Consider the following 13,191-nt stretch of genomic DNA (forward strand, 5'->3'; position numbering starts at 1 on the left):
AAATGAAGTCCTAAATGTTTCTATTTGAAGCATCCACTGGGGGGCAAGTCCGATGAGGGTAAAGATGACGGCCTGACCTGTTTGACCCGGGCTCGCCCCCCACAATGTGCATGTGAGACCTGTGTCCATTGGTTGATGTAAGCAGAAGCCATGATGAGATGGACCAGGGCGAATCCTGTTGGGTTTATACGCTGGGAGGACCAAGCCTAACCCTGGCTCTGTAGGAACACGGAGCTTTTGGTTGGTGCCATCTTTTGTTTTCTAAAGTTACAAATGAAAAAACCTGAATGTGATACTTGGTCAGTAGAATTTCACTAGTGATTTTGTTTTTTTATTGTTTGAAGATTTATCAGTTAAAGAAACTCTGGTTGATGAGAAGACCTGCTGTCTGATCCGTCTGGGCTTTTTATACAGATCCAGTTCTCACTGGCTGCTCAGCTGTATGTGTGTTCCACAGAACTCTGGGTCCAGAGGGTTAATCTGCTGTTTGTATTCCCGTTGGAAAGCTGTCAATTCTTCTATGTGTGGAAAAAAGTGCTGAGAAAACCAGTCTGCGTTCTCCTTTCGTAACTTGTCAGGTTTCCAGTGACATCTTTGTTTCTCTGTCCTGTGTGAAGGTTGTGGAGTCGCTCTGGCAGGGATAAGTTTGGCCCACCTGTCACACCGAGCACCGCCTCATTGTGGAGAACCAGAACAGCAGGTGCTGCTGGCAGGACCAGAAGGTGAGAGGGGATCTGTCAAGTGTCAGACTTCAGCTGATCAACTTCCTTCTGGGTTTGAATTGAAAACATCTACTTTCAAATATCTTAAAATATCACTTTTACATGTAGCAGCTTTTCAGGAGCAAGCCTCTTGTTTTCCACGAGAAAACCTATAGAATCCATCCTGATGATCCCGATTCAGCAGCGAGTTGCATGTCAAAGACATAAGTTGCCTTTTAATACAAAACGTATTTGGCAAAAGGAAACGCTGCTGACTGTGCTGGGGGTGGAAAAAGCCTGAGCTGGGAAAAGGTCATGTAGGCGACTGAGAACAGAGCAAAGCAAGGTATGTTGTTCTCCATCAGGATTTTTAATTCTGCTTCACTCGGCTGATATTTAAAATAAATATTCTGTGTTTTTTAAAAAAAATATCTTCTACCCTCCAACGCTGTTTTAACAAATATGGCGTTAAATCGTTGAATTTGATGTGAAAGTGTGCCTAAACGTTTCATAAGCGCACGTCCTCAGCGGGTCATGTTGGATGTTAACCACCAAAGAATTTAGGTGACCAGTCAGACATCTATAGTTTCCCTCAGCGCCACTCCACATCACCATGACAACCGTGTAATGCCAACCATCTATCCAGTGATAACTCTGCCTCTAACCTATATTTATGGCTCTTATAGTAAAGCTCCCAGGATGGGGTTTCCTCACAGAGTCCGTTACCACGGTAACAGACATGGAGTTTGACTTCTGGTTCTGGAACAGAAAACCCAGAGTTTCCCTCATCTCAGGCTTGACATCCTCAGATTTCCTACGGAACCGTGTCTCTGCAACTGGGCCAGGGATAAAACAGAACACGTGTCCCATAAACAGCAGACATGAGCTGGTTTCACACCTCATGGGAAGAGATATTCTGAAAAGACTGCATGGTTTAACAGATATGTGTGGCTGCAGCATGCTGCTGAGTCAGGAGGAGTGTATTATTTTATTGTCAGTGTGTGTGTGTGTGTGCTGGCAGGAGGTGGTGCTTCTGTCCACAAGCTGCCGCTACTGTCTGCATGGTTTCATGTCTCCTGAGCAGCTACCTGGACCCCTGCACCATGCAGCGTTCATGCAGCTGCTGCAAAACGTTACATTCATTTGTTAATAACCTCATGTTCGTTTGTAAAGAAAGAAAAGGCCAGAAACACACATTTTCCTGCTACTGGTTACATTGGGATGGTAAAAATGTGATGTTAAAGTGATAAAAAGTTTACTTGTTTTATATTTCATGTTTAAGTTCTGCTGAAATGTTTGTCTAACAAATGTGTCCTCACAGGGTTTTATGTGGCAAGCAGATGAAGAAACTTCTGCTGATGCTGGTAGGGGGCGAGTTTGGATCCCTTCAGACCTGAACCTGGACAGTCCAGACATCAGCGGCTCAGACACTCGCAGGTCGCACTCCAAGAGCAGATCCGAAGCCAACAGGTCAGGAGAACCGTTCCCGTAGGAAGTCAAGGAACTTTTCACAGTTCTGCTCAGAGATCAGTACTGAGAATCCGGCCCAGATTCACCTGCAGCCAGACCGACAGCCCCCCCCAGTCCCCAGCCGGGCGTCCGGGCCTTGCCGCTGGTCTCTCCATCCAGATCAGACTGACCTTTTGTGTTTGTGGTGCCTAATAAAACATTCGTGTTTGGTATGTTTTAGAGGTTAACAGTTGAAAAATTACTGTGTGTTTGTTTCCTCTTTTAGAAGATTAGAAGAGGATTAAATGTTTACTGATGTTTCCTTTACCACCTCAAAATGGTTAACAGTTATAAGATCGGATTACTCTACAGTAAATGTATTTAGCTTGCATGTTGAAGGTTTAGATCTGCGACTTCTAGTCCAGGTTTTGATGACGAAGGCAATGTCTAATTATAATTTGGATTACATAGCCTGAATGTAATATTTGTATTTTTTCTTGTTTACCTTTCCATGTTTTCAGGCTTCTTGTGAGAACTGCATTTCCAAGTATGATTTGTAACATGATATTTAACTAAAAAGAAGTTTGCCTCTTAATTTGCCCATCAAGCCTGTTTGCAGAAAAACACACCAGACATCCAGTCAGCATGATTTATAACTAGCGTGGTGGTTGTCGTGGCGACAGTCAGTAGTCACGTGATCTGCGACCATAGACATAATATATACATAGACGCCGCATAGTGTCACGCTGCCTTCCACGAGCTGACGTCTCATCGCGCCGCCATCTTGGATGGGTCACCATGCTTCTCCAATGCATTTATTTGTGAGGGGTAGGCCCAACCACAATAACTTCAGCAATTTATACCTGATTTTTTTCTCACAGTTCGGTTTGTTACAAAGGGAAGAGATATAGTTATAATACAGATCAATGTAAAACATTAAAAAAAAAACCCTGCTTTTATGTTTAAAATATTTTTGATAAGTGCTATAGCTAGGGATGGTTAGCATCCCTTAGTTATGCTGCTATAGGTTTAGACTGCTGAGGGACATTTCCTGAGCAGCTGAGCTTCTTTCTCTCTTTATCTCTCTCTCTCTTAAACACCTCATCGGAGTGAAATTTATCATTTGCATGTAGTAGATAAATAATGTTAACACAGTGAATAATCAACCAATTATGTAGAAAGTGTTTTGTTTGTGTGTAATATATACGCGTTGTTCTACAGAAAACAGTAATGTGGAGAAACAACGTTGACTGCAGCAAGACTCGAAAGCAGAGACCCATCCAATATGGCGGCGACGCCCGCAAGTGTCAGTTCGATGCAGCCGTCTATGTATATTATGTCTGATCAGTGACGAAGAGGTAATGGCCACCTTGGTGTTCGAATCGCAAACAGAAAGAGTTGACAGCTTGCTATATAGTGCAGCCACATGTAGTAAATTAGGGGTTAGGGAATAGTGTGGACATTCGTACACAGCCTCAGTGTTGTAACTTTTGATCGCAGTGATCAAATGTGGTCAAGATTTAAAAAACTAAAACATACGAAATAGCCCTTTATGCGTTTCAGACTCGGAAGTGGCTCCATATTTGGGGATACTGCTAAGCTGGATGGTTGCTATGGTTTCAGCGCCCCTAGATACCACCATGTTACGCTAGGAGGACATCTGTTGACATTATTAGCATTAAACTAGTGGTTAATATGCTGATGAACGGGAGTAGTAAGTTTCATTAGTCAGAAAATCCTGTATGGAACCAGATTAGGAGAAAATAACCCGCATCCTAACAAGCAGCGACCACTGGCTGAAGGTAATAGCTGCTGTTTAGCTTCCGATAGCTTCTGAGCTACGACTGCTAATAACTTCCAACAAACAACAATGTGAATTAAATCTCCTTATTTAGAGACCTTATATCATGTTCAGTAGTAGTAATGGTACTTTATGTCGTTTTTACGGAGTGCTAGCTACATCTGTTGAAGAAATGTGCAGAATAAACCTGCAGCAGCTAACGCTAGCAGTAGCAACAGCTGGAGTATAAACCTGTTCCTGTTTCAGGTCGGACAGCTGGAGTATAAACCTGTTCCTGTTTCAGGTCGGACAGCTGGAGTATAAACCTGTTCCTGTTTCAGGTCGGACAGCTGGAGTATAAACCTGTTCCTGTTTCAGGTCGGACAGCTGGAGTATAAACCTGTTCCTCTTTCAGGTCGGACAGCTGGAGTATAAACCTGTTCCTGTTTCAGGTCGGACAGCTGGAGTATAAACCTGTTCCTCTTTCAGGTCGGACAGCTGGAGTATAAACCTGTTCCTGTTTCAGGTCGGACAGCTGGAGTATAAACCTGTTCCTGTTTCAGGTCGGACAGCTGGAGTATAAACCTGTTCCTGTTTCAGGTCGGACAGCTGGAGTATAAACCTGTTCCTGTTTCAGGTCGGACAGCTGGAGTATAAACCTGTTCCTGTTTCAGGTCGGACAGCTGGAGTATAAACCTGTTCCTGTTTCAGGTCGGACAGCTGGAGTATAAACCTGTTCCTGTTTCAGGTCGGACAGCTGGAGTATAAACCTGTTCCTGTTTCAGGTCGGACAGCTGGAGTATAAACCTGTTCCTGTTTCAGGTCGGACAGCTGGAGTATAAACCTGTTCCTGTTTCAGGTCGGACAGCTGGAGTATAAACCTGTTCCTGTTTCAGGTCGGACAGCTGGAGTATAAACCTGTTCCTGTTTCAGGTCGGACAGCTGGAGTATAAACCTGTTCCTGTTTCAGGTCGGACAGCTGGAGTATAAACCTGTTCCTGTTTCAGGTCGGACAGCTGGAGTATAAACCTGTTCCTGTTTCAGGTCGGACAGCTGGAGTATAAACCTGTTCCTCTTTCAGGTCGGACAGCTGGAGTATAAACCTGTTCCTCTTTCAGGTCAGACAGTAAGTTGGCTGTGAACTGTGGAGATGATGGAGAAAGAACAGCAGAATGCTGTCATCTTCAACGCTTCTAAAAGAGAGCTGTTCACCACCAATAATGGCTACAAGTCTGTGCAGAAGAGACTGAGAGCCCAGTGGAAAATCCACAGGTGAGGCTGCAGAGACACCAACCACCATGTGACCAGGGGTTTGCAAAGTATTTACATGTTTTATTAGGTTAAGTATTGTTTATAAAGTTCATTTTCCTGTTTGTAAAAGCACAGAAACTGGATTAAGTTGCTAAAGATGAACAAACCACAAGCTATAATGCAAAATCAGTGTGCCAAAAGCAAAAAGCAAAAGCTTTAGAATTTGACTGGATCATGTCAGCACCTTCATTCTTTTATTTCTTGGTAGCTCTGTTAGAAATTTGGTGCTGTGTTTGGGATCATTGTTGTGTTGTACGACCCAGTCTTAGCAAACCGAACCAGACATGTTATGAGGAGTTCATGGTGTATTCAGTGACTGCAAGGTGCCGGGTCCTTTACCTGCACAATGAGCTCAGATCGTCAACCACAACCATCACCACCATGCTCTTACAGCTGATAGGAGGAGTTTGCTTTTATGGCCTGACCTTAGGTTGAACTTACAGATAAATCCACTCCTGGCGAGGTTAGCAACTGTTTTTGGTATTGTCCTCCTTGACTTTGTGTTAACACTTTCCTGAATGCTGGACAGTAGTAAAATGATAAAACTCCTGTTTTTATAGCAGTGTTTACTCTGATAGTAATCACTGTGTTTCTGTGATCAGCAGTACTTTGCTGAAAACATGCAAACTTCACACAGAAAAGCACCAGATGAATCAGCGTTCCAGTTAGTGTTCACTTGTCAAGGCGACGAGTGGTCTTTACATTCATCTGTTGAATAGCTTTAAATCTGATGTGTGTGTTGGATTACTCATAGTATATGTATTTCTGTAGTGTTTTCAACATATTTTTGTTTTTCTTGCAGTATAAAGGAAGAACTCTCTATGGAGAAGCTGAAAAGTGCGAAGCTTTGGATCACTGCTGGCCCGAGGGAAAAGTTCACAGCATCAGAGGTGATATATCAAGAAAATCTTTTATCTTACATCGTCGTGCAGGGCGTCGCTACAACTACGTTTCAGTCTCATGACTTGTTTTAGTTTATTTACAACCAACAGATGAAGTGGTGGCCAAAAAACCCAGCTAACCAAGTGTTCACTTTAAACACTGACTGGATTTCACTTTGCTCCTTTTGACCCCAAACTACAGAGTCTGAGAGCCGTGGCATGTTCCTGTTAAACACCTTTATCACGGGATAACCAACATTGTTTTGTCTGGTTAATGAGATAATTATGTTACTATTTGGAGCTATCCAGACTTGTTAACTCATTGCAGACCAGACACACTGAGTTATGCTGAACACTAGCTGATGAGATAAACTTTAGATGTTACGCCACATGATTACCAGCAATTAGTAAGAAGAAAGCCATCTGTTTCAGATGAGCTTCTAACATGCTCCTGCTGAAGTCTTCTTTGTGTGTTTTGTCACATTGTTTTTCCTTCGTACCGCAGCTGGAGGTGCTGAAGAACTACCTGGATGTAGGTGGAAACATGCTGGTGATGCTCGGTGAAGGAGGAGAAGTGAAATATGACACAAACATCAACTTTCTCCTGGAGGAGTTTGGCATCATGGTCAACAACGGTGCATATTGTCACCCACTGAATTCTATTCTATTCTATTCTATTCTATTCTATTCTATTCTAAAGTCATTTAGAAGACGTTTTTATCCAAAGCGACTTACATCTGAGCGAGAACAACACAAGCAGTAAACCAGACAGTAGAGGACATGGTAGGAAGGTGCTGGTGAACTGTCCAGTTGGACGCTGGTCCTTCCATGAAGTGCTACAGACTTTTTATTTCATTTTTATTTTTGTTTTGTCTTGTTTGTTGTTTCCTCCCTTCCCTCTGCATAATATCACGAATGTTAAAGTACAAAGAATTAATAGCATAATGTTTGTTGCAAAGAACTGGGCTAAGTTCTCCAACCTTCCCGACAAATTCAGCTACACTAAGTGTGGAAGTTCTCCTGCTCTGCAGGATGTCGGTAGGGACCGGATCCAGAGGACAGATAGTGGCTTTAGTGTTGACTAGAAGTTTAGAGACTTGGTCCTCATTCAGAGGGCAGAAAGAGCAAAGTGAGGCACCACTAGCTGGATGTGGTGGACTGAGCTGGTCAGGCTCAGAGAAGTGATTCCTGATGGTAGCAACCTTTTCAGTAAAACAGGAAGCCAACATGTCTGCAGTCAGCGTGGCGGGAGGCTGAGCAGCTGCTGGAGAAAGAAGACAGTTAAAGGCCATGAACAGCTGCCGTGTGTTGGGAGCATTGTGGATCTGCTTCTGATAGAAGTCTATGTTGGCAGCCGTCAGGCTGGATGTGAAGACTGAGAGGTTCTGCTGGGACTCTGACAAGTCAGGGACTTCTTTTCTTTCTGCTGGCCTGAGACCTGCTCTGTGACGTCCTAGAACCTTAGTGAGCCATGGACTGGGAGGGTTTAGTCTGGCTGGTTGAGACAGCAGAGGACAGAGTTTGTCCAGAGAGGAGCAGAGTGTTTCTGGAGCCTCATTAACAGACAGGAAGGAGGAGTCTGAGTGGGAAGGGTTGGGCTGAACCTGGTCAGACTGTTCTACAGGGCTTAGAGATCTCAGGTTTCTGGGGTAGGAAACCATCCTCAGAGCCTCTTGAGCGCCGTGAGAGATGATGTGTGAGAATGTGACCAGGAAGTGGTCTGAGAGGTGCAGCAGGGTGTCAGATCAGCTGTGGAGCAGTTTCTGGTCAAGACCAGATCAATATCGCTGCCAGCTTTGTGAAGGAGTCTGGACCAGTCTGAGACTGAATGGGTTGATGAGGTTCATAAAGTCGCTGGAGTCTTGTCAGTGTGAATATTTAGGTCTCCATAACAACTAGCGGTGTCCATCATCAGGTATGTCAGAGAGAAACATCTCAGAGATGAAGTCATTCGTACTGCCTCCTGGAGGGCGATGTGTGACCAGGATGTCAGCATCGGTTGGTGCAGGAACCTTTACTACACGATACTGGAGTGCTGAGCAGGTCACCACGGGACAGAGAGGTAGACGTCCATTATTTAGGAAGCAGGACGCCCGGTCCACCTCCTCGTCCTGCAGAGCGAGATGTTTGGGTGAAATCTGCGTTAAGGGAGAGAGCAGCCGCTCTGTTCTAACAAACACTTTTATCCAAACTGACTTACATCTGAGGGGAGAAGAACACAAGCAGGAAAAGAAGTTCCAGTCTCTTTGTTAAATACAGAAACAGCAAACAACAAAATAATTCCCTTTGAGGTTGTTTTTGGATCACGTGGTTGTTTTTCTGTCTCCCGGGCAACACAGATGCCGTTGTGAGGAACATGTACTACAAATACTTCCATCCCAAAGAGGCCCTGGTGTCCAACGGTGTATTGAACAGGTGTGACTTTAGACAAAGTTTCTTCATGTGTTCTTGTTGATGCTGTTCAGCGTCACACGTCTCCTCCTGTCCTTCAGAGAGATCAGCCGTGCTGCCGGCAAAGTCGTCACTGGAGTCATCGAGGACGAAGCTGTAGGAAACGATGCACAGTAAATCCTTTCATTTTCCATCCCTGCTTTCCAGAATGCCTCTCTTTGCATTGCATGAAGCGGAGATTGATTGTTTTTACTTCTGTCAGGGCACTCACGTTTGTTTACCCGTATGGTGCCACGCTGAACGTGATGAAGCCGGCTGTGGCCGTCCTGTCCACCGGCTCGGTTTGCTTCCCACTCAACAGGCCCGTCCTGGCTTTCTGTCAGGGAAAGGTCAGAGGAGTTTCTCTGCTTTGGCATGTCAACATGCTCCTGAAAGATGCTGAAAGATGTCGTGTTTTTCATGAAGGAGTCTGGGAAGCTGGCTGTGTTGGGTTCCTGCCACATGTTCAGTGATCAGTATGTAGACAAGGAAGAGAACAGTCAAATCCTGGTGAGTCCAGCTAAAGACTGTTTCTTCAGCTGTTACATCAGTAGACTGAATCTGTTTTCATTTCATTCCAGGATGTTGTGCTTCAGTGGCTCATGACTGATAATATCCAGTTGAATCAGATTGATGCAGAGGATCCAGAGGTATGTGTGTGTGTGTGTGTGTGTTACTGAGAAATCTCCACCAGAAATGGTGTAAAATGATCTCACGTCCATGTTGTCCTCCTGTCCCACAGATCACAGACTACACCATGCTGCCAGACATTGGGCGCCTGTCCGAGCAGCTGAGAGCATGTTTACAGGAGGGTGACGAGAACCCCAGAGACTTCACCTCCCTCTTTGACATGTCTCTGTTCAATCTGTCCACTGACACGTTGCCCGAGGTCTTAAGGTGAGGATGGAAAGGAAAGGCGCCAGCTGCTTTAGCAGCTGTGATGACCGTACTCCAGGTTTTACCTGAAGACGTTCGTCACCAGTTAAGATATATGTAAGCTAGGAAACCATCAACGCTGAAGCTAGAGAGCCTGGAGAGAACCCCGACATGTACTGGGAGAACATACAAATTCCACACAGAAAGTCCTTCTACAGCAGCGAAGTGCTAACAGCTACACCACTGTCTCCTTTTTAACCCTGTCTGGTCCACTGATACAGACATAGTCAGATGTTTTCTCTGCTACAGACATGTTCAGACCACATAATGCAGGCGATGGCCTGGCCTCCAGAAAGGAGCTCCTGTCTTTCTCCCACTGAGTGGGACTCAACTTCCTGCAGGTTGATTGGTAGACCAGACTTGCCGGGGTCAGGTAGACCAGACTTGCCGGGGTCAGGTAGACCAGACTTGCCGGGGTCAGGTAGACCAGACTTGCCGGGGTCAGGTAGACCAGACTTGGTGGAGTCAGGTAGACCAGACTTGGTGGAGTCAGGTAGACCAGACTTGCCGGGGTCATGTAGACCAGACTTGCCGGGGTCAGGTAGACCAGACTTGCCGGGGTCAGGTAGACCAGACTTGGTGGAGTCAGGTAGACCAGACTTGCCGGGGTCAGGTAGACCAGACTTGCCGGGGTCAGGTAGACCAGACTTGCCGGGGTCAGGTAGACCAGACTTGGTGGAGTCAGGTAGACCAGACTTGGTGGAGTCAGGTAGACCAGACTTGGTGGAGTCAGGTAGACCAGACTTGCCGGGGTCAGGTAGACCAGACTTGCCGGGGTCAGGTAGACCAGACTTGCCGGGGTCAGGTAGACCAGACTTGCCGGGGTCAGGTAGACCAGACTTGCCGGGGTCAGGTAGACCAGACTTGCTGGAGTCAGGTAGACCAGACTTGCCGGGGTCAGGTAGACCAGACTTGCTGGAGTCATGTAGACCATCTGTTGATGGCCGTGCTTTGTAAGCACTCAGCTCTTTCAGAGAGCAACGCCTCGGTGTGGTTGGGGGGTTTTTTTGGCTGTGAGGGATGATCTGATGGCAAAACGACTTCCCTTTGTGGGACAGAGAAATATTTGATCTATTACAGATGAAACTTTGCTTCTTTTTTTCAGCGCTTATAAGCAGCTAAACGTCAAAAGCGAGCCGCTTCAGCTGATCTCGCCGCAGTTCGAGACGCCTCTGCCTCCACTTCAACCGGCCGTAGGCTTCTGTGTTTTTTACAATCTTGGAATTTCTGGGGCTACATGGTGTCTTCCAGCTTTAAATCCAGAGTTGGATGTTTTTCCTTGTAGGTTTTCCCACCCGCCTTAAACGACCTGCCTCCTCCCATGCTGGACCTGTTTGACCTGGATGAAATGTTCTCGTCGGAGAAAGTGCGCCTTGCTCAGCTCACCAATAAATGTAAGATTTATGACCACCGAGCAAAAAGTTGGGACAGTCTGGAAGTTTTAAAAAACAGTCGTTACATCCAAAGTTTGTTTTAAAGCCAACAACACACCAAAAATGGTGGTTATCGTGGCTCTGCTGGTACTCTCTCCACCAGAGGCTGTTCATGCCGGCAGAGGACCTCCAGTCTGTAGACAGGAGAAGAAGTGGTTGAAACAGCGTTTCTCAGAGGAAGACTGTGAAAAACCGGCAGATTTACTCCCAAAGACCAAGAGAGGATCCACAGTGGGTAGTTAGTCCCAAAGGCAGACAGAGAAATCTGACTACTGCAGGAGTGTTAGAGCGTCAGAGCAAACTCACCTGGAACACAGGTGAACATGTCCTAAAACAAGGCGAGCATTTCAACTCAGCTGATCTGGGCGCCGGGACGTCTGATAAATGTGTGTCAGGAGAAGTTTTCCAGGTGTTTCATGCAGGTAAATGTCTCAGGAAGCCAGCAGCTGATGAACATCTAGCAATGGTCAGAAGAATCCAGGGAGAGACCCCACAGTCACCTGAGAAACCCCATGAAGGTCCAGAAAGAAGACTCCACCATTAAACCCCCTTTCATCTCCATGGAAACCAGCAGGACCTTCAGGATCCATTTCACATGAAGGCAGAGTCACCAGGAATAAAAGCTGTCGCCACAGAACAGCACAAGTACGACGAGTGGTTTGCAGAGTTTCTGTCCCACAGCGGCCAGACACACGTCTTCCTAACCAGCAGTCTCTGCTTTCGTACCATGCCTCGTTTGTTTCCCTCCATTCCCATAAACCGCCTGTGGTGGGAACGGTTTGGGTGGCGATGCTTGGTAGTTTTAGTTTCTCCACATCATGTAGGTGTGCGAACATCTTCTGTACGGCATGCAGAGGTGGAAACGCTGGGTCTGCCTGGTTCTGTCTAGACTGAAAGACTCTGTCGTCCCCCCCCCCATCTGCAGGGGGCTGGAGGTGGGAAATACATGCAGGAAACACCTGAAGCTCTAAACCAGAACACCTTAAGAGGAAATAATGTTCCAAATTGTCCCAACTTTTTATAGAATTTGTTCCAGGCTGACGTATCTGGAATGAAACCAGTCAGAATCGGTGAGTTCTGCCGTTCTGATTGAAGCCTGGATAATCTGTATGGTTTTAGAACCTGACGGTGTGTGCACCAGTTCAAAGCGCTTTCCGTTCGCAGGCACCGACGACGATCTGGAGTTTTACGTTCGTAAATGTGGGGAGATTCTGGGGGTGACTCCCAAACTGGAGAAAGAGCAGAGGGATGCCAAGCACATCCTGGAACACATTTTCTTCCAGGTCGTAGAGTTCAAGAAACTCAACCAGGTGAGGGAGCCGCTAAAACTCTTCAGCGATTGTCCCGGACGAGGAGCCTTATGCCCCCCCTTCTCTCTTACAGGAACACGACATCGACACGGAAACCTGATGAGCACCACTGGGTAGAAGCCAGCAACACTGGGTAGAAGCCAGCAACACGTAGACAGCAGCGTGGTGGGCTTTTTTTATATTTTTATTAAGTCAGCTGCTTCTAAAAGCAGTTTAAAAACAAAAGTGTGTGTGTGTGTGTGTGTGTGTGGGGGGGGGGGGGGGGGGGTCTTCCTTTTATTTAACAAACATGAATGTTACAATAAAAGTTTTTGTAATCTTGTTCTGAAATTCTCCTTCATTCCTTGTGATGGCGGTGCCTTCAAGGGCAGAGAATCAGACGTGGATTTCTTCCTTCCACATTCAGGCTCCTGTAAATCCTCCGGCCACATCAGGGAGAAACGTCTGCAGGGAAGCGTCGAGGACTGCATGCTGGCTCGTGGGCGCTGGAGTCCGTGTTGAAGCGGGGGCTGCTGCTCTCTGGTTTAATCAGAGACACGTCCCATGAGATGGCCGAGGCCGTCAGGTCACTGTAGGACCGGTCGAAGCAAGGAGCAGGTTTAGGCTTCTGCAGGCGGATGTGAGGAGTGGAGAAGTGTCCCTGCAAAGGCACCATGAGGCTGGAAACATCGGGCTCCTGAACGTTGGAGCTGTGAAGCGGAAACCCCGGACAGGGAGAGACGATGTCTAACAGGCAGAGGGACTCCAGGTCAGACGCCCTGCTGCTCGAGCCGTCCGCCGCAGGGTCATTCCACGCCTTGGATGTGGACAGTTGCTCCAGAGACAACGCAGACAAGAGACTGTGCTCTTCAATGAACTTCCTGTCAAACTCGGATGGCGAGGAAAACTCAAAACTCTTCATGTCTGGAAGGTAGAAGTTAAGAATTTACCAGAAGTAAATCTGGTTCATTTCAAAGATCA

The 13,191-nt window shown here is 46.4% G+C and overlaps 1 protein-coding gene across 3 annotated transcripts; it reads left to right on the plus strand.

The window, feature by feature from the left end:
• Positions 1-184: 184 nt before the first annotated feature.
• ift52 (intraflagellar transport 52 homolog (Chlamydomonas)) lies at positions 185-12,652 on the plus strand. Of its 3 annotated transcripts, none has more exons than XM_079241781.1 (15): positions 185-722; positions 2,023-2,171; positions 5,049-5,202; positions 6,044-6,131; positions 6,628-6,757; positions 8,462-8,537; positions 8,615-8,686; positions 8,776-8,902; positions 8,979-9,062; positions 9,134-9,202; positions 9,295-9,449; positions 10,594-10,681; positions 10,774-10,882; positions 12,086-12,231; positions 12,305-12,426. In XM_079241781.1, exons 3-15 carry the CDS (start codon positions 5,081-5,083, stop codon positions 12,329-12,331), a joined length of 1,293 nt encoding a protein of 430 aa, XP_079097907.1. In that variant the 5' UTR covers positions 185-722; positions 2,023-2,171; positions 5,049-5,080; the 3' UTR covers positions 12,332-12,426. The 3 variants fall into 3 exon arrangements, 2 of the variants coding, with proteins under 2 accessions (XP_079097907.1, XP_079097906.1); XR_013771341.1 differs by lacking the exons at positions 185-722; positions 2,023-2,171 and adding exons at positions 3,802-3,952; positions 12,638-12,652 and having other exon boundaries at positions 12,305-12,396; XM_079241780.1 differs by lacking the exons at positions 185-722; positions 2,023-2,171 and adding an exon at positions 3,802-3,952.
• The last annotated feature ends 539 nt before the right edge of the window (positions 12,653-13,191 follow it).

The sequence above is a fragment of the Telmatherina bonti genome, assembly GCF_933228915.1.
Source record: "Telmatherina bonti genome assembly, chromosome: 6".
NCBI lineage: Eukaryota > Metazoa > Chordata > Actinopteri > Atheriniformes > Telmatherinidae > Telmatherina > Telmatherina bonti.